The 19373-nt window shown below is 35.5% G+C and overlaps 1 protein-coding gene across 1 annotated transcript in view; it reads left to right on the top strand.

Annotated features, from left to right (window-relative positions):
• PLOD2 (procollagen-lysine, 2-oxoglutarate 5-dioxygenase 2) overlaps positions 1–18239 on the top strand; it is a 35884-nt gene extending 17645 nt beyond the window's left edge. The window contains exons 8-19 of the mRNA XM_010001650.1: positions 746–847; positions 4227–4352; positions 5894–6015; positions 8502–8606; positions 9876–10001; positions 11207–11348; positions 13954–14067; positions 14468–14533; positions 15157–15261; positions 16154–16300; positions 16523–16648; positions 17817–18239. Coding sequence (XP_009999952.1) covers positions 746–847; positions 4227–4352; positions 5894–6015; positions 8502–8606; positions 9876–10001; positions 11207–11348; positions 13954–14067; positions 14468–14533; positions 15157–15261; positions 16154–16300; positions 16523–16648; positions 17817–17972 — 1437 coding nt within the window. The 3' untranslated portion in view covers positions 17973–18239. The remainder of the gene's footprint in view (positions 1–745; positions 848–4226; positions 4353–5893; positions 6016–8501; positions 8607–9875; positions 10002–11206; positions 11349–13953; positions 14068–14467; positions 14534–15156; positions 15262–16153; positions 16301–16522; positions 16649–17816) is intronic.
• The last annotated feature ends 1134 nt before the right edge of the window (positions 18240–19373 follow it).

Here is a 19373-nt window from a genome sequence, read left to right as displayed (position 1 = left end):
CAGGAATGAATAGCAACCTTCTTTTCTCAGGCAGATTTTCCTCAGCATAAGAGATCCCTTAACTTTTGCAAATGGCAGTAGAGAAGAGTGAAGTTCTGTGCAAACTTAGCATGGAATCCAGGAGTGCAGGGCAGCCCAGGCAGTCCATAGACAGAAAAAGTACATCTTTTGTTCAGTGCCAATTCAAAATGTGTTAAGAAGCTAGATGCTGCTTTAAAATGTATCCCTCTGGCTGGCTTCTAAGTCTTGGCATAGCTTGTCAAAACACATTGTCTGGACACCTATCTTCTACAATTTAATTTCTATGTGGTTTTCATATGGTCACTCTGTGTTTCATGTAAAGTGTTGATGATTCTCAAGTTTGGGAAAAGAATGAAATATAATATTTTTTTTGGCTTGAAATAATGCCTAGCAGCTTTTTAAAAAAGGAATGATCTAGTCTGTGTCTGAAATCATAGAAGCATTTAGTTGTTAGTCATTACACTTGTGACAAATACTTGGTTTAACTGAAGCAATAAATGTAGTTGCTGGAATAATATAATCTGTCTTGTAAATAAAAATAATAAGAAGCAGCATTTACCAGCTATTTTTGTATGTTTGTTTTTTTTAATCTTAAAAGAAAATTTTAAATTTACAAAAAGTCAGTTGCTTTTAGGTAGAAGAGATTGAATCAACTTGAATTCTTTAAATGTACAAATCTCCATTTACATGCACCTTTTCTTAATCTGAATTATTTATTTACCAGATTCACTTGAATTATTTGGGAAATTATATTCCTAATGCTTGGACACAGGAAACTGGTTGCAGTATTTGTGATTTAGACTTACTAGACCTGTCAACAATAACGGTAAGAACACTTTTCACTGGAACAAACCCTTTTGAATGTAGTTGATAGTTGACTAGTGATTTCAGAGGCAAAGTATCTTCAGTATGTGATATTATGTTTTGTAGACACCTTGGGACATTTTTTTCCCAGTATGTGAAACTGTAAACATGGAATTTTAATTCACTGGAAATAATGATACTTTTAGAAATGTTTTTATGCATGTATATAGATTTCCCTGATATTACTGAAAATGATCCCATCCTCAAAAGCCCTCCAAATCCTTACCTTTGTTCACTGAGAACAAAGTGTTTAACTACAGAGCTACAAAAAAACCCAAACTTGATATGCATCAGTTTAACAGTTTCTGTTTAAAAAGAGTTGATTAGTTAACTGTAACACAGTTACCAGTTACTATTTTCTGAGAGATACATAGTCAAAACTGCTTTACCTTATAAAAGATGTTACAGGCATCTGTATTGTATATTTCTGGAGAACAATACCAATGTAACTGAGAATCAGATACCAGTTCAATCTTCAGAATTCTTATAGGACAAATATACACATGCACGTGGCATGGATGTTTGTATCCAGTATTTGGGAACTTTGGCTGTTTGACTCCAAGTGTGATGTCTTTGCTGTCTTTAAGAATATTTCACCTTGTACTCTATAAATCTTAGGCAGAGTAAATTCTAAGATCTGCTATGTGGAAATGTAAGACTTTTACTTAAAAGAACATTCTGATTATTATTATTAACTGGCCGTTTCCAGCAGCTGTTTAATTTCTGTTCTGTATTGAAGATTTGAATGAGAACTTGTTTTAGAAGGTCATGTTGAGGATAGCATGAAAGAACCAGGGACTTGCTACCTTTGTAATCAAAGGACAAAGTGGAAGAATTTCTGGACAATAAGCAGCTGGAATATATATTGTAAAAGTTATTGTTAGAATTGTAATAACTTTCAGATTCTTTCAAATTAATTTTAATTTCATTTTGAAGATGCAGCATTTGAATGGTGCTCTACTGAAACAGTGTTTGCACTCCCAACATAAAATTTACCTGAGGAAAAGAAGTTGTCTTAAGTTTTTTTCCTAATGGTGCTGTTAATTAAAACATGGTTGGGCAGCAGATAAATCTTAAAGCCAGTTATGGGGAGTAATTTGCAGTGGTTTACTGGATAGCTTCCTCTAGTTTATGTATGTTTACTTGGAATGTGTCTTCCTTACTGTAATTCATTATTTGGACTTCATACCTCACTCACTCTGCCAGGAGAAATAATGAGACTTTTCCTTGGCCTTAGTGGAAGTGTTTACTTCAGGCATTTCTGAGTACAAGCAATATTTCATTCTACGAACATACCTTCTGTTCCGGCCTGTCTGGTTGCTACCTAACAAGAAACCTTCAGTGAAAAGAGCAATACGAGCTCTGTCTCTCTAATAATGCATCTCATATTGTTTTATTTAACTGTCTGCATTTGTATCTTCTGAGGATTTTGCATGTTCTTCTCATAAGAAGTAGAGAATCAGGTGTGTTGATGCCAACTATGTTTTGGGCTTTGAGTTCCTGTAGATGAATTCTGGCACGAGTGGGTCCTTGACTGGATGAGCCTAGGTGTTGCAGATTCAATGTTTTGAGCTGGGCTTACCTGTAGACCTTTACTTTAGCAGTACAAAGCAGATAAACTCCCCTATAGAACAAGGAGCTGAAATAACACTGCTTTCCATCATGGGCATAGGGATACCCTTCCTTCTGTGAAGGTGGAGGGTATGCAACTCTGAGCTCTGCTTTGAGGGGATGCAGTGGTAGATGCAGCAGAGATGAGAGATGTAGCAGAGAACTGTCTGCTTTGAGGAGATGCACTTTGCAGCAATTTTTACTCTCAATATTTTAAACACTATTTTGCTTTGGTCAGACCCCTGAGAGTTTAGTTTAGAGCCAGGCAGTTCACACTTCAGCCTACTGAAGGAGTATTAGTAGTTCCTCATTGTCCCTATAACGTTTGCAGTTCCAGCCTGAACCTGCTTCTCTTTGACCCAGAGAATAGGGGGAAAAGGCATAGAATTAGAGAAACATGCAAAACAAATAATTGCAGCAGGCCTAGTATTAGCAGCCCATGTGCACATCAGGACACCCGAAGGCACACACTGCCTTCCTCATCGCTCATGGTCAGCGGTACCAGTTAATGTGACACCGGCTCCAATGGTTGCCAGAGAATGTCACAGTTACTTTTTTCAAGACACATAATTTGTCTTCATCAGCTGTTTTGAAGTGATTAGGAAGTCTGCATGAGTGCACGAGGTTTGCAGATGAAGCTGTGAATAGGAGGTAGCCAGGATAAACATTGGTGCCTGATGTTTCCGATCTGGTGCACTTGCCAGTATGTTTCTGGGTTTCCGATGTAGACAGTGACACTATAAAATCTCAGTATGTGCTGATGGTTTATCCAGACGCTTTTCAAGTAGGTGTTGGCTTCTTTAAGGAAAGCTAACTTGCAGCCTTTTATACTCATATAAGGTTTCTCTCTGAGCCTTGTAGTGCGTCAGACGTTTACAATAACTGCCTGATTTAGAGGTGGAAAAAAAATCTGTTTAATCAGTGCATTTCTTTGTGTAGGAGTCAAGGCCTTTGAAGGTCAAATTTCTTTGTTTTGCATAACGTAATAATATATTTTAGGAATACACCAAAGTGCTGTCTAGATTTGTTTTAGTGGTCACGATTTCTGTATCAAGGACAAACAAATAAGGAATCAACACCAATGTGCAGAATATGTGAATTCACATTAGAATAAGGTGGATAAAACTCCAGTATCCTTGGATGTGAGGGAAGAAGCTCTAGTTGGTTCATCAAAAGTCTTGATAAAATCAGTGAGTAGGGAAGTAATGCAGACCCCACTTACAATGGTACATAAGGAATGGTATTGCAGTCATTGGCTTAAAGTACAGATAAGTGAAACATTTAATGGTATTTATTCTTCAACTACTTTTTAAAAAAATGGATCTTTTCTGTATTTTCTTTTACATCTAGCACGTGAAGTAAATGTATGTTACTTCCAAAAAACGTATTTGCCATGCAATTCCAGGTGTATTCCCTTAAGTACTTTTTTTACTGTTTTAATATTTTTTAAAGTAAGAATTAAAAAAAAACCCAAACACATTATGTATTGCTTCCAGTTTCTTTTATTGGAATTCAAGGAGTTTTGTAGCAATGTCAAATCCATTATCTTTGCTTATTTAGTGAAATGAGTGAAAGGAGAGGGCATAGCCCTTTTGAGCTAGTTTGGCTTTGTTTGTTTGAAAGCTGTGTGGCCTAAGGTACTACAACATGACAGTATTTGCTTTTTAATATAACTAATCTTAGAAAGGAGGCAAGTCTTATTGGTTATGTTAAAATATCATTTCTTTTAGGAATATCCAAGAGTAAAAATTGGTGTTTTCATTGAACAACCCACTCCTTTCCTACCTAAATTTTTAGACAGACTGTTGACTCTGGACTATCCAAAGGAGGCACTTAGTATCTTCATTCACAATAACGTAAGTATGATGTTACCATTGTCCAAAGCTTCAATTGTGGAAATGATGGTATGAATGAAAGTTTGGGAGGGAGTATATAGATTCTATATACATACATAGTTAAACTGCATAGGAAAAGATAATCTTTCAGCATTTATTATGCAGAAGTGGAAAAAATAAACAAATCAAATGAAATTGTGGTAGTGCTTACTGAAGTCTATTTAAATCACTTATATTCTTTCTCTTTTGCTAATGAAAAATATTTTATTTTAAAGTGTGTACTCCTGTGGGAAATACTGATTGACATAAAACAATAGAGTACAATAAGAGTATAATAGTTCCAGTTGGAGGGGCCTGCAACAATCACCTAGGCCAACTGCCTGTCCACTTCAGGACTGACCAAAAGTTGTAGCATGTTAGTAATAACTATTATCCTATAGTTGTAATTGGATTTGCTTTTCATCTTTTTGATACCTCAGTGCACTTGTGTTTCTCGTGGTGCTTCATCTGGGTGCCATGGGAAAGACTGGGTCTATCCAGGTATGTTTTGAAAGGTAGTACAGATAAGTTGCTTTTTTGAGTATTTTGGAATGCTTTTCTTGCTAGTTATCTAATGCTCTGGGGTTGCTGATACTTCACCACTGACTGCAGTATTGCTGTTTTCATGAGAAGGTGACAGATGTGTAAGTCTTTTGGAAAAAGCTAGGCTGAAATGAAGTGAGAGGAAAACATAGTTCTGCCCTTTTTTACTTGGTGTGCATTAGTGTCAATATAGAACAGAAGGCTTGAGTAATACAAGTAGAGACTATTCTTTAAAGTCTTCAGTGTTGTTTCTGTAAGGTGATATTAAAGTTATAAATATGACATGCACATAGAAATTGTAGGCTATGCTAGGTTTTGTTGCTTCAGCCAGAAATCATATGGTATTTGAAATGAATGTAAAAGACTGAATAGTTTTTTTATCATATAGGAAGGGAAAATCCTACGCAATATTTTAATTATTCTAATGTCAACCATAATATGCAAAATCTAAGAATGAGTGCACTGCGTTGGCACTGGCACTCAAAGGATTGCATGCAGCTGAGATCTCTTAAATTAGAGATAAGGTAATTAGAAATTAAATAGACAGTCATTGTGACTACATTTTAAAGAAGCAATGGCCATGACTATCCACCTGGGTATAGGTGGCAGCTCCATCTCAAAAGCTATTTTGGAGTGGCATGAAAAACTCCTGTGTGTCACTGAGGCAGTAGGGTGGGTTTTAAAATAAATATTGTAAAATAAATATCCTGAAAAAATATTGCATAAACAGGCTGTGATTCTTGTATCATTGGTCCAAATGTACAGCTTTGATTTTTATATTGCTGATGTGTTCAATTCTTTTGCTAAAAGTTTGGACAGAAGAGCTTCATTTTAATGACATATACTGGAGTATCTCCAAGTACTGTTTGCCATCTGTTTGCTTAGGATAGAATACAATCTGTTCTTTGGACACTATGTTTTATGATTTCACAGCAATTTGAACTTTTCATTCACTATAAACAATGTTAACATGATTACAGGAGGTTTACCATGAAAAGCACATCAAGAAGTTCTGGGAAAAGGCCAAGAACATTATCAAAAATATAAAAATTGTTGGACCTGAAGAAAATTTGAGTCAAGCAGAAGCCCGGAATATGGGAATGTAAATTCTAATTTATAAATCTGCTATAATGATGCATGCACTAACATTTTTTTTACAGCTTTTTATGTGTAATTATTTTGCATCTTAAACACTAACAACTTTATGTCTTGAGATATAAAAGTGAAAGCTATTGTAGCAGAACAAGATCTAGATATAAGATAGGAGCTGTTGAGTATTTTATGATTTCTTTCTAATGTAAAAAGCTGTTGGTCATCTCTCTGGTCTGGACTGCCATGATAGTCTTGTTTTCTAACGAAGGTCCACACAATAGTAGACTACAAAGAAATAAGAGGTGTCTGAATATTTTTATATTATAGTTATCTCAACCATGGGTGTATATTAACATGAGCATAAACTGTAAAATTTAAATACTTTATTTAAAGAGAGTGCTACTGAAACAAAGTAGATGGTACAGTACAAGAAACTTTTTATTTACGTTTTGCAGAAAATTTCATGTAGCAGTAACCTTGTATCCCTTGTCAGACCTGCCTGTCAAGGGGTCTCCTTAGTATCTGGAGCGCTGGCTACTCCCACAGAGATGCTGGTGGCTCTCCCAGTGTGCCCCTCAGTCAGATCATGGAGTTTTACAGACCAGGATCCCACCAAGACTTTGTGTGGCCCTCGAGCAGGATTCATTCTGGCATACTTCTTCCAGTCTCTTTCCTCCAAAGTCTTCTATGAGTGTCAGAGCAGAGACATTATTTTCAAAAGACCCTTTTCTTCTATATTCAGCAGTTAAGAACATAACATAAACTGTTGGTGGCATCAACTGAAAGAATGAAGGACTAGTCCTGACTCTCTGTGGTGTTCTTGGAAATTCTTTTGAATGGGGTTTTGTTGTGCTGAAGCCACTTGGAAACTGATACTTGGCTGAGGTCCAAGCCTCTCCCATGGTCTTTCTAGGAAGCACTACAGATGTCCAGGGGTAGTGTAAGCAGCTGTTCACATGTTTATAAATCTTTCCTTCTTTCTTTCCAGGAGTCCTTAAAGCAAACATACTATATTTGCAAATTTCTGAAGTAATATATGTTACATGTAACTGATGTGGACTTCCTCAAGTTGCCTTTTCCTCTTTGTTGTTACATAGACACCACAAGGCAGAATCTTTAGTATAAACAATTTCTATACTGTTACTAAATCTCACCTAAAGATCTCATATTGACTTCTAGTGTTACAGAGGTTTTAATGTGATAGATGGTCTTTTCTTGATTGGTGGATAAAAAATAGAAAGTTTGAAATATAATGCACGTGCAATGAGACCATGCCAAAATACTGAATAATCCAGAAAGAATTAGTGTCATTAGTGGGATCTCTCATGTGAACCAGGTAGATATAATTTGACAGCTCCTTTAAATTTGACTGGTCTGCTTGGCAGGCCTTGTGAATATCACCAGCTTCTCTAGAAAAACTGCATTTTTACTTTTCCTCAAAAAATCTAGCTCTGAAATACGGGATGTTCATGGCAAAGGCAGATACAAAAAAAAATATATTTACCTTCAACCCTTCAGTTGGCTTCCAACATAATGATTTCATTAATTTCTCACTAATACTGCAATGTCAGTAACTTGAAAAGGGTGATTCTTGAAACCTGTTTAATTGCTTGATTTACATAGAATGATATATTTGGTCTTCTCAGTATTTTTCTCCTGTCTCTCTCTGCATTATTGCTGATAGTTTTGTTCCATCTGCCTCAAACGCTTTTCTTCTCTCTTTTTCCAAATTAGCTGATTTTAGTATCTCTCCATTAATTTCTGGTAGATTTAGAACTAATTTGGTGTCCTCACTTTCACATTTCGCAAAAAAAGTCTATTTATCTGAAGTGTCAAAACCAGCGTCAATTACTACAGTTCACTGTCTAGTAATAGAATAAAATAATAATAATTTTAAAAAAGATAAAACTTAGGCACTGAATGTCTGGGTTGTGTTTTTTCAGCAGAATACTTTTGATTATGTAATATGGTTGGGTAAGTTTTTCCCTTACCTCTTTTTTTTCTCTTTTTCACTCAGCAGTGAGTTTCTCACATCTGTAGCATCTTTACCCAAAGACAGTGTTACAACCACATGCAGTTACTTACTAGAGAAGTTTACTCAATGAGCTTATCCTTCACTATTAAGTGACTGTATTTATATCCAGATATATGAATTAGTGGCTTGAATTCCTGCCTCCCTCCCCGTTTTCCATTAGGGCAGCACATGGTAGCTTTACTGAACTTGGTAAAGGTTAGAGATCACTTAGGTTATTCAAAGAAAAATATAAGGCATCTGATCATATTTTCAAATCTTCTTTTAGTTTATCACATGACTGTACTCGCAAGACATGTTTATTTTACCGTGCTACATTGAAAAGAGCTTTTAATGCAATATATAAGTAGAGAACTTTTTTGTGGCTGGGCTTTTTGTGTTTTGTTTGTTGGTTTTTTTTGTTGTGGTGTTTGTGAACCTTTTCTGGACATGTGCAAGTTAACTATTCCTTTTGGTCTTTTTAGGGACCTTTGTCGCCAGGATACAGCCTGTGAATATTATCTCAGCGTAGACGCGGATGTCGTGCTGACAAACCCCAAAACTTTAAGAATACTGATAGAACAGAACAGGTGTGGTATATCTCTTGATTTTACAGAATTTCCTCCTGTTTGAAGGGATTCTCTGGGGCCCATCCAGGGAAATTAAGATTCTGTCTGTTCTTGCAGAGTTATATTGACTTGGTTTACCTGTGGTATGTGATTGCCTAAGTTCACAGCAGACTCTGAGGCAAATAATTCATAAAGGATTTTGTTCCAGTCAAGAAGCAATTCTTGATGTGAATTTCAAATGCTTCAGAGTTTCCCTATGGAGAATGGTATGGTGTAGGCAGGTTTTATGAAATGAATTAAGATGTCACTGACTCATGGTTTCAAAGTTGGTCACAAAATTATAAAAAAAAAATTCCAAGCAACAACAACAAAAAATCCAAAACAAAACAAACTCCCTAGAGTTTATTACTTTATTATTGCAGTATTATTACTAAGTTCTTAGATCATAGAGGCACTAAAATATAGTGGAAAGGTACTGGAGGTAAAGCAGCTCAATGTCTCCCTTTTTTAGTATGATCTCAAGTTATCCAGAGCTGTGACTTTACCAGCAGCAGCTTTCAACAGACTGGGCTTGCTGTGAATGCTGTGCACTTCACTCCTGCCAATTTGTAACTTCCCATGTTAGGTAGGTAGGTGGTGTTTGCCTCATAACAAATCTGGGAATCTAGGTGTACTACAGGAAGATCAATTATCAGTGTCTGTTTTGATCTACTAGTCAGAAGGGATGGAACTAAATAAAGATGTGGTTGTTGGTCCTGTGCATAATTTTCTTTGTAATATTTAGTGTTGTAGAAAGAGGCTAAAAACCAGATGAACTAGGTGAAAGAAACAGAAGGTTTTGCAAAATAGATATATCACTAGGCACCCTTTGTGTAATTTAATGATTTAATTTAATAATTTTTATTCTGATTGACTTCGAGTTCCCCTTTGGACTCTTAAATTTTGGGTGAGCAAAATCTCACTGTGGCGATGGTGTTTTGTTTTCGTTTTTTCATCTCTTTGACTTTGTGATGCTTTTTGTCTTTATGGTATGGGCAGTATTTTTTTGCTTGACTGGAAAATCAATCCTCCTCCAGTTTCTATAAATCTTTGCTTCTGTAACACTAATGATGTTTCTGGGCAGTGGGTACTTGGATGCTGTTGCTTCCAGCTTAAGTTCAGAATAGCTGATCTGAGATTTGAGTCACTAATGTTTCAACTACACTATAGTCTAAAATGAGAAGAGCTTGTATTTTATATATTTTGATGTATAACAGTCAATGTTTTCTTATTCATTATGTCACTTTACAGAAAGATAATTGCTCCACTTGTAACTCGTCATGGGAAACTTTGGTCCAATTTCTGGGGTGCTTTGAGCCCAGATGGCTATTATGCTCGATCTGAAGATTATGTTGATATTGTCCAAGGGAACAGAGTGTAAGTAATTGTAAGCTAATTTTTGAAGTCAAGGCACCCAGTATGGTTGTTAGCAGTATATTCTTGTATTTCCATGCAATCTAGTAGTCCTGAATAGCTTAGGTTAGTTTTATTTTTTAGCTTTTTTTTCTATTTCATAGGAATGCATTTATTTTTCCATTTGTTTTTTTCCCATTCATAGCTTAAATGAAAAAGTGGAGTGTTTAACTCAATGAGCTGGTGTTAGTAATGGACATAGTCACTTGTCTGATTGCATCTGATTACACTAGCAGTGCATAATACAGAGAAAATGGCAAGACTAACAAATAGAAAACCCAAAACTTTGTATCCCAGGAACCTCAGTCAAAATAAATGGTTGTTGCATTCATCAGATTACTTCTTCACCTCCTTGCGGAAAATGTGTAATTAGCTGAAGAACTAGAATCTCTTCATGTTTTCTTCCTATATATTATGTCAGAACTCTCTTGAGAAATACTTTTGTCACACATAGCCTTTTGGGTGTGTCCTTCCCCTAAATGAATGTGATATAAATTTCTAAGCTTGACTTTCCCATGTGCTGATGCCTTTTCATTGCACTGAAAGAACTGAAAGGCCTTAAACAGTTTGAGTGCTTGACTAGGACTGGCTTGTTTTCACTTGCACTGAAACAAGTGCTTTTGATGCTGGGAGGGAGGAAATCTGCAAGAAATCTGCTGGGAGGTGTCACTGCAGTATTGTGACACCAGTGCTTTTTTGTTGATACTGATGTAAGTTCATGGCATCCTGTGGACTGTGGGTGTTTGTGCGAGGAGGTCAGAACAGCTGTGTGAAGCTTCAGTGAAGTCTTTAAACTCACTTAAAAATCTGGTTTAGAATTACTTTCTCCATCTGGTAGTGCAGAATAATATTATAAGAGTTTTACTGATTGACTTAACTGTGGAAACATGAAGTACATTTGTAGTTAAAACTCTTTAGAGAATTTGACCTTTTTATTTTTTATAACAATGCTTCATAAAAGTTGAATTACTGCCTATGCCTGCATTTGAGATGTCTGTGATGTCCAGCTTTAGTTTTCCAAATGTCTTGGGAACCTTTCAGCTTCATTTCCTTGAAACTTGCTTAGTCATGTCAGCAAATACTGAAATGCTGATTTGATAGAATAGGCAACAAATCGATTTTTGGGGCTTTAAACTTTTTGCATATTATTCTTATTTTTTTTTAAACAGAGGAGTATGGAATATTCCTTACATGGCTAATGTCTACTTAATTAAGGGACAAACTCTCAGAGCGGAGATGAAAGAAAAGAACTACTTTATGCGTGATAAGTTGGATCCTGATATGGCACTTTGCAGGACTGCCAGGGAAATGGTAAGGGGTATCTACAACAGCTTGCCTTTAAGTATACACACAGACTTCTTTGTGTCTTGCTACACTTGACTGCTGATTGGATCTTGGAGATATTTTTACTTCTACTTGAAAGTACTAGCCAATTTTTATGCCATAGAACATTTTAGGTGTATATATTTAAATTGTTGAGAGCAGAGGTTTTAGAAAGGCTGTGGTGCACTGGTCTGCATGATGTTTTTATTTAAATGCACTGAAAAGTCCTCTTGAGGTTAAAATCCCTTCCTTGTTGGCTCAACCTCAACAGGATGAAAGAGGGCTGAACTTTGCTGCTGTATATGACTTCAAACTTATAAATACATTTAGAGCATCTCTGCTATACACATTTTTATACAATGTGAAACTTTTAATAGACTAAGTTGGAATATTCTGCTATCTTATATTGGAGTATATACATATTTTAACTAATGACTGGCAGTGTTCTTGTAAGTGATTTATTAAATTGTATGAATCTTAAGGAGCATGAATTACTCATTTATTTTTCTAGACAGATTAAATCTGTAACAGAATTTTTTACTTGCATTAAGTTGTGAGTAATGAGAGAAAATATATCTGTACTGTAAAAATATTAATATATACATCCACATTTCTGCTGATATTTACACTAGTTTCAGCACAGAAACAAATAAGACCTAAGCCAGACCTATTTCCAGACACTATAACATTGAAAAATAAATTTGCTGAATTGAACAAGAAAAGTTGGCAAGTATTAATTTTTTTTATTCCCTCGTAACAAGGCATGATCTCCTTTGTTTGTACTGATTCTTCAGAACATCCCTGTCCAATTCTGTTGTATTCAAACCTCCTCAGCATCAGTTATTGCAAACCTATGCTTCCCGTGTGCTCATTAAACTAATCTGACTGGCTCATCAGAAAATTGCTTTCTCTGTTCCTCTTCCTCAGTCTGTGCTGTAAGGTGGTCTGGTCCGTGCTTGTTTTTTGTATTGCAGCAGATAAGAAGGGGCTGGTAGAAACAGCTTTGACATGTGTATTTTGAGCTTTGCTTGGAGATGCATGTTGTCTGTCAAGGCGTATCAGCTTTTGGTCAAAGGCTGCTATTTCCCGAATGTAACTGTGGAAACCTGATAGTACTCAGAAAAAGAGAAAGAGATGATGTATCAGAAAACTGATGTGATGATTCTCCTTCATTTTAGACTTTACAAAGGGAAAAAGACTCCCCTTCTCCGGAAACATTCCATATGCTCAGACCCCCAAAGGTGTTGCTTTATTATTTCTTTTTATTCATGAGTTATTATTACCTGCAGTATTATTCTACCGCAAGAAGATGCTTCTCCTCTGTCCACTTACTCTGATGAGATACTGCTCTAGCTTTCTCTTCAGTCTTCTAAGGTCCAAGTTTTTGCCAGGGACAGGTTCTTCAAACCAGTTCAAGACATGATAGAGAGGCTTGTTGTTTTCTCAGGGAGGTTTCTCAGTACTTCTCAGGTCAAGGTGTGCTGAAGCTGAGCTTCTGTAGCTAAAATAGTTTCAGCAGCCCTAGGAAGGACTAAAGCTCAAATCACTAGCAGGTCAGCCAGGCCTCCTTGGTGACCACACGGGGCATTTGTGAAATCAGTGTCATTTTAAGCTGTTTTTCTATGACCCAGACCCTCCTTATACTCCCTGCTGCAGCTATTTTATGATTCAGTAAGTGCCCCAAACTGGGCACATCTTTAACATAATTATTATCTCTCTAACAGTTTAACTGTTTTTCAGACAGAAACAGAGAGAAATACCGAAGTACCTAAATAAGAATGTCTTCATTTGCTGCAAATCTAGAAGCCATAAATACTTATAAAAGTAGGTTTTAGTCTGAAAAACAGTGAACTAAGAAAAAAAAAACCCCACAAAACCTAAATTTCTTTCAAAGAACTATTTTCTGCTACTATTTCTAATCAAGACAGTTTTATTAATATCTTGATAATGAAGCTGAATCTTACCACACTTGATACCTTGTACATATTTTTCAATGTTTGCTTAGGTGAACTTACTTCACAGTGCTCAGCTGTTTTGTACCCTGATCTGAATATTCTTTTGTGCTGTATTTGCCTAAATCTTTTTATTTCAGGCCAATCACCAGAGGATCCTGTAGTGAATACACTGAAAGAAGTTTCTTGTTCTGACTTCTATTAGGCTTTTTATTTTTAGTTTATTCTTTCAGTTTTTAAATTAGAAACTAAGCCCTAGATGCTGGTTTTCTTGTATGAGTGTTTTCATTTTGCTTTCACTGTGTCTGCTTAGGTCTTCTGGAAATCAAATCAATCACTTCTATTTTTTCTTCTCTATAACTGTATGTAGGTTTGCATTCTGAACAATAAATGTTTTGGTTTAACATGTTCAGAAAATAAATTCGACCAAATGCTTGTAAAGAAGAAATTACCAACACTAGTTGGTGATTAGAATTAACAACTAAAGAAGTAAAGATGCTGAATGGACAGTATATGTATGTATGTACAAGTTTGTAATATATTTTATCAAAATGCAGGCATAAACAAACAGACTTTTAAACAACATCACTTTTGTTAAGATGGACAGTTTTGTTAATGACATTTTTCTCTGCTTGGAATAGGGAGTTTTCATGTACATCACCAACAGACATGAATTTGGAAGACTTCTCTCTACAGCCAACTACAATACCTCCCACTACAACAATGACCTCTGGCAGATATTTGAGAATCCTGTGGTATGCCTCTAATTATTGATGAAAAAGTTATTTGAAAATATTTTAAAGTTTATGTATTATAAAGGACTTGGGATATAGACTTTACATGGAGACCATTTGTTTATCATGCACTAAATATTAATTTTGTACTAAAAGGTGTTCTGTACTGCCCATTTAAGCAAGTAACGATATATGATATCAACAAGCAAAGTGATGACCAGAGTAAGCAGTTGAAGATATGGCCCTGATATTATTCAACATGAGAACCATCATGTTTGTTTGTAAGAAACAGGGTTTGTTTATAAGAAACTTTTTCTTTTTTCCAGTGTTTTCAGTAGAGCAAGGAAATAGAATATAAATTGTTTTTTCTCCCTTATAAATTAATCTGTTCTGGTTTAATGTTTTAATTCTTTTTTTTTAGGACTGGAAAGAAACCTATATAAATCCCAACTACTCAAAGATCTTCACTGATAATATAGTAGAACAGGTGGGTATAAGTGGTTTTCTTAAAATTTGTGGGACTGACTGGTAATAAGTTGGCATACAGTAACTAGTACCATGCACGTGCTGTTTTGGTCTGTGGCTGAGCAACTTTTTGGTGTTTTGGATTAGAGATTAATTTTTGCCCTTTTGAAAACTGGCTGAGAGTCAAACTAACAATTGTTATTGCTCAGAATAATGTAGTTGTCAAAGTAATTGCCTTCTCCAAAATACAGCTGTATGTACCTTATTTGTTTGAACTAGCCAGTACCACTAGCAGAAGATGTAATAAAATTTCTGCAGCAGATTTTGCTGTGTTTTCTGGTATCTAGTAAAGGCAGGCTGTCCCAGACACTGTCCTTTTCCCGTGTTCTGACAACCATGAATCCAAAGTGAAGCCTTTTATTGGATACAAAGAGGTCTTTCTTTGGTCTGTCTGTTTACTTTCATGCAACTGATCTGCACAGAGCACTTCTAAGATGATAATAAGTGTTGTATAAGTGTTGGATGATCAGTTCTGTGACAATTAAGGGGCGGTGATTTAATCTTTGCTTCCTTAAGAACCTGGGATAAAGTGGTTTTCTGTCTAAAACAATTTAATGTAGGTTTTGGGGTTTTTTTCTTTTGTAGCCATGTCCAGATGTGTTTTGGTTTCCTATATTTTCTGATACTGCCTGTGATGAATTGGTGGAAGAAATGGAACATTTTGGTCAATGGTCTGGTGGAAAACACCAAGTAAGTGTCAGCCTATATAAACATTAACAAGTAGCTTTATGGTAGCAAGTCACAATGTACTGCAACAAACAAACATTCCAGCAATTGCTAATGACCCAAAACATCTGCTTTGTAGTACAAAATGCTTAGTTTAGTCTATCACGTAGCTTGTTGTTCAGTAGGTATAGAGACATTCCTCAATGAACCGTGAACTAGCAAATTCAGACACTAAGAGTGGTGCTGTGGCTGTAGTAGTTACTCAGCAATCATCCAAGGTTGATCTTGGATAGCTGTTAATAAGTGTTCAGAAAAGTTTTACTCATTTACCTCTTCAGTACTAATTTTTCAGATTTGTCCCCCAGAAATGTTATGAGCTATTATGTTTGTGTTTGCAGATAGTTCAATATATTAATTAGCTGCTACTAAAACTGGAAGAATATTTGGGATATTCACAAATGTTGTTACCTTAGAAAGGAGATAAATTACATTAACTATTTTACTGCAAGGAGGAGCCTTCAAAAGGGTTTTAACATAATTTTATTTTCAAATTATTTCAGTATTTATTACCATACCAAGTTGAGGCCTGTACTGTCTTGATCTGATACAACCTCAGTTGCATCTACATCGTGATAAATAAAACCATTACTCCAGGAAGCCTTTATTTACTGTCAGCACACTCAAATATTGATTCACCTTTTAAAAATTTCCAGTTTTTGCTCATCAATAGTTCAGCAGTTTTTTTCCCCAAAGCAGTTAGGGTTGAAATTATACTGTACAGCAAGCTCACATATTGCCCACTAAAGCATTGCTTTGTTGCAGTTCTGTGTTTCTGCAGATTTCAAATAAATATTTGCAGAAGTGCCAGATGCATTCCATGTCCATATTTCAATGCTATTGATGGTGTTTCCATTAGGACAGCCGCATTTCTGGAGGTTATGAAAACGTCCCAACTGACGATATTCATATGAAGCAAATTGGGTTCGATAATGAATGGCTGCATTTCATAAGGGAGTTCATTGCACCAGTAACTCTAAAAGTGTTTGCTGGCTATTATACCAAGGTATGTGTTTGAAATGTTTGTAGATAATTACGGGATGGCATGAGACATTCTAAGCATTTTATTGTATCCACTCTGTTTGGTTCTGGAGTTTATATGTGGTATAGCAGTAGTTATAGATGAATGTTGTTAATCACTCAACTTCAACAGACAAAAAACAAACCAAGAACCTGTGTGGCCTTTGGAAGTTTACATGTTGAAGTCTGACTGTGCATTTTGTTTCAGGGGTATGCTTTATTGAATTTTGTTGTAAAATACAGTCCTGACAGACAAAGGTCACTCAGACCTCATCATGACTCCTCTACATTCACAATCAACATCGCTCTCAACAAAGTAGGAGAGGACTTTCAGGTAAGTTGACAACTTACCAACTTAAAAATTGTCCTTGGAGGGTCTAATATGATTTTCAAACTAGAGCCCAAGTGGATATATTTAAAGACCATGTTGAAAAGGAAAATAGGTGTGCAGTACAAATTGAGGTATGCTATTCCTTGATGTTTCTTGACAAGAACTAAATTTCCTCAGTTGCAGGATCCAGAACTGTTGATGCAGTCAGGCTGAATTGGGCAACATGGCTTCTGATGGTGGTGGAAGAGGAGTTTAAAGAAAAACTTTGTAGATGTTAGCCATTTCATTTTTAACATTTCTGAAATGCTCCATTTCTGTACAGTGAAAATCAGTTTTTCAAAATACTTTAAATAGGCTCATAGTCTCAAGTTGACTCACATGGCTTCTTTTCTTTACAGCTTTTAAAATAATTCTTTCTTTGATCAGCCACAGAATGAAAATTTTCAACTGTTGTTCTGGTTTTGTTTGGTTTTGTTTGTTTTCTGTTTGTCTGTTTTCTCTGAAACAAATTATTTTCTACTCTAATATTTATTGAAAGAAAACAGTTCCTGGAATACAGAGATAGGCAGAGCAGTCGCAGTAATATCCAGCTTTGACTAGCAGAGGTACAGCCTGTTTTGTTTATAAACCTATAGTATTCACAGTCCTACTTAACACCTGTAACTGTGTTTCTCAAACTTACCGCTTTAGAAAACATGCCTTCAGTTTGAAAAAGACAGCCAGATTAATTTTTTTAAGATTTGTTTAAATGCTGTCCTGGATAGGGAAGCAGTCATGCAACAGGACCTATGGACATGTTTTGCTTCTCCCTAGTATCGTCTATAGTAAAGTTACTGAAGATCTATTTGTCAGAGTTGCCACATGAATGGTTGGACTCAGTGATCTTGAAGGTCTTTTCCAACCTAAGTGATTCTGTGATTCTGTGAAGGAGTTGTTATCTAGGGAATGATAAAGCAAAAGAAGGGGGAATCTTTGATTGCAAATGCATGTTTACTCTGAGGACAGTGTGACTTAAACAATCTTGTAAGTAGAGATACTAAAAAAAATGTATTACTTGTAACAGCCTATTAATAATAGAAAAATACTTTAAGTTGTGGATAAATTTAAAAAAAAGGGACTTAATTAAACAGAAGGTAAATGTCTGGGGTTTTGTTTTGTGTTTTTGCTGCAGGGAGGTGGATGCAAATTTCTTAGGTATAACTGCTCCATTGAGTCTCCCAGGAAAGGATGGAGTTTCATGCACCCAGGAAGACTTACTCATTTACATGAAGGACTTCCTATCCTGAATGGCACAAGATACATTGCAGTATCATTTATTGATCCTTAATTATTTTTTTGCCCTCTTCAGCAGTGTTTGGTTCTTTACATAAACATTTATTTATAGATTTCTTCTGGAAGATGGTGATAAAAGAAACTTTTAAGTCACTGTTCCCTAGACAGCAAAGTTACTTTGGGCTAGAAGAATGAAAAAAGGAAAATGTTCTAAAGTTGTTGAACATTTCTCAATATCTGCTCTGAGCCTTGAGTCACAAAGTAATTATGTCCTGCTTATGTTTCCATTTTGCTGTCTCAAAGAGTAGATAAAGAGGGGAAATGGAAAATCATTTTACAATGAATCAATTTCTGTGTTGAAAAAACCCAAGCAAGCCTAGATAAAAAATGATCTGAAAAATGTATTGTGGTTTTCAATTAGCAAAGTGACACAACTGAAGTGTTTGTGGTGTGTATGTTTGGTACCAATAGATTAAATACCACAGCATAAAAACAAGATCAAGTGAATCTTGTATACAGTTGTTGGTGATAGGCAGTAATTCCATATGCTGGTGTACACTGAAGGGAAGACATCTCAGTAGCCTGTTTCTTAATTCATTTTCAATACTGAAATGTACACCTTCAGAAGAAAAAAAAAAATTGCAGAGATGGAGCAAGGATTAAATAATTTAGCTAAGAAAAAGTGGTTTATAATTTGTCTTAAAAACACATCCTGTTGAAAATTTGTTTTTCTTCACCAAGTGACCTTCATTTAAAATGAGTTATTTTTCTAAATGTGTAACTGCACCCAACTGATATTGGAAATTTGATGTTTATTTTCAGAATTCTTGTAAATTTTAATAATAGGATGTTTTATAAAGACAATTTTCTACTCTTACTTAAAATTACTTGAATTTTGTATCAGGAAAATGAAATTGTGTCAGTCTCTCTTATAAAGGGTCTTAACTTACCGTTTATTTTAAAGAAATCTGTTTAAAATATTCCTACTGTGTCTACTGTTTGTAATTTAAGGAAACTTGAAGTGAACTATCTCAAAGTCAACTGTGCCAAAATGCACAATGTGTTGGAAAAACTTGTGAAAAATAAAGCATAATTTTAAATTAATGTAACAGCTTTTACTTGACTGCATTAGGTAGTTTCTTTGTGTGTTGCCATTGTTCTTACAAGAATTATATTTATTGATGCATATTTTTAAAGCAATTGTAGATAAATTTAGATTGGAGGTTTCTCTGAGTGTCAGTGTTTCGATTATTTACTCTGTTACTACTGAAATGATTTCTCATGTGAGTTGGTGCCTGTGTACATTACAGAAAGTGCATTACACTTTCAGAACGACCCCAGCAGGATGGATGCTTCTTGTTTTCTGTACCAACCTTCCTTTTTGTTGTGTAGAGGCTTTTGGTGATCTAAACAGCAGTTCACTTTTCACCTGCTAATGTTTGAAGAAACTTTACAT

Source organism: Chaetura pelagica, unplaced genomic scaffold (assembly GCF_000747805.2).
Source record: "Chaetura pelagica isolate M959 unplaced genomic scaffold, ChaPel_1.0 scaffold207, whole genome shotgun sequence".
NCBI classification, from domain to species: Eukaryota; Metazoa; Chordata; class Aves; order Apodiformes; family Apodidae; genus Chaetura; species Chaetura pelagica.
This window is presented reverse-complemented; position numbering and strand designations above follow the sequence as displayed.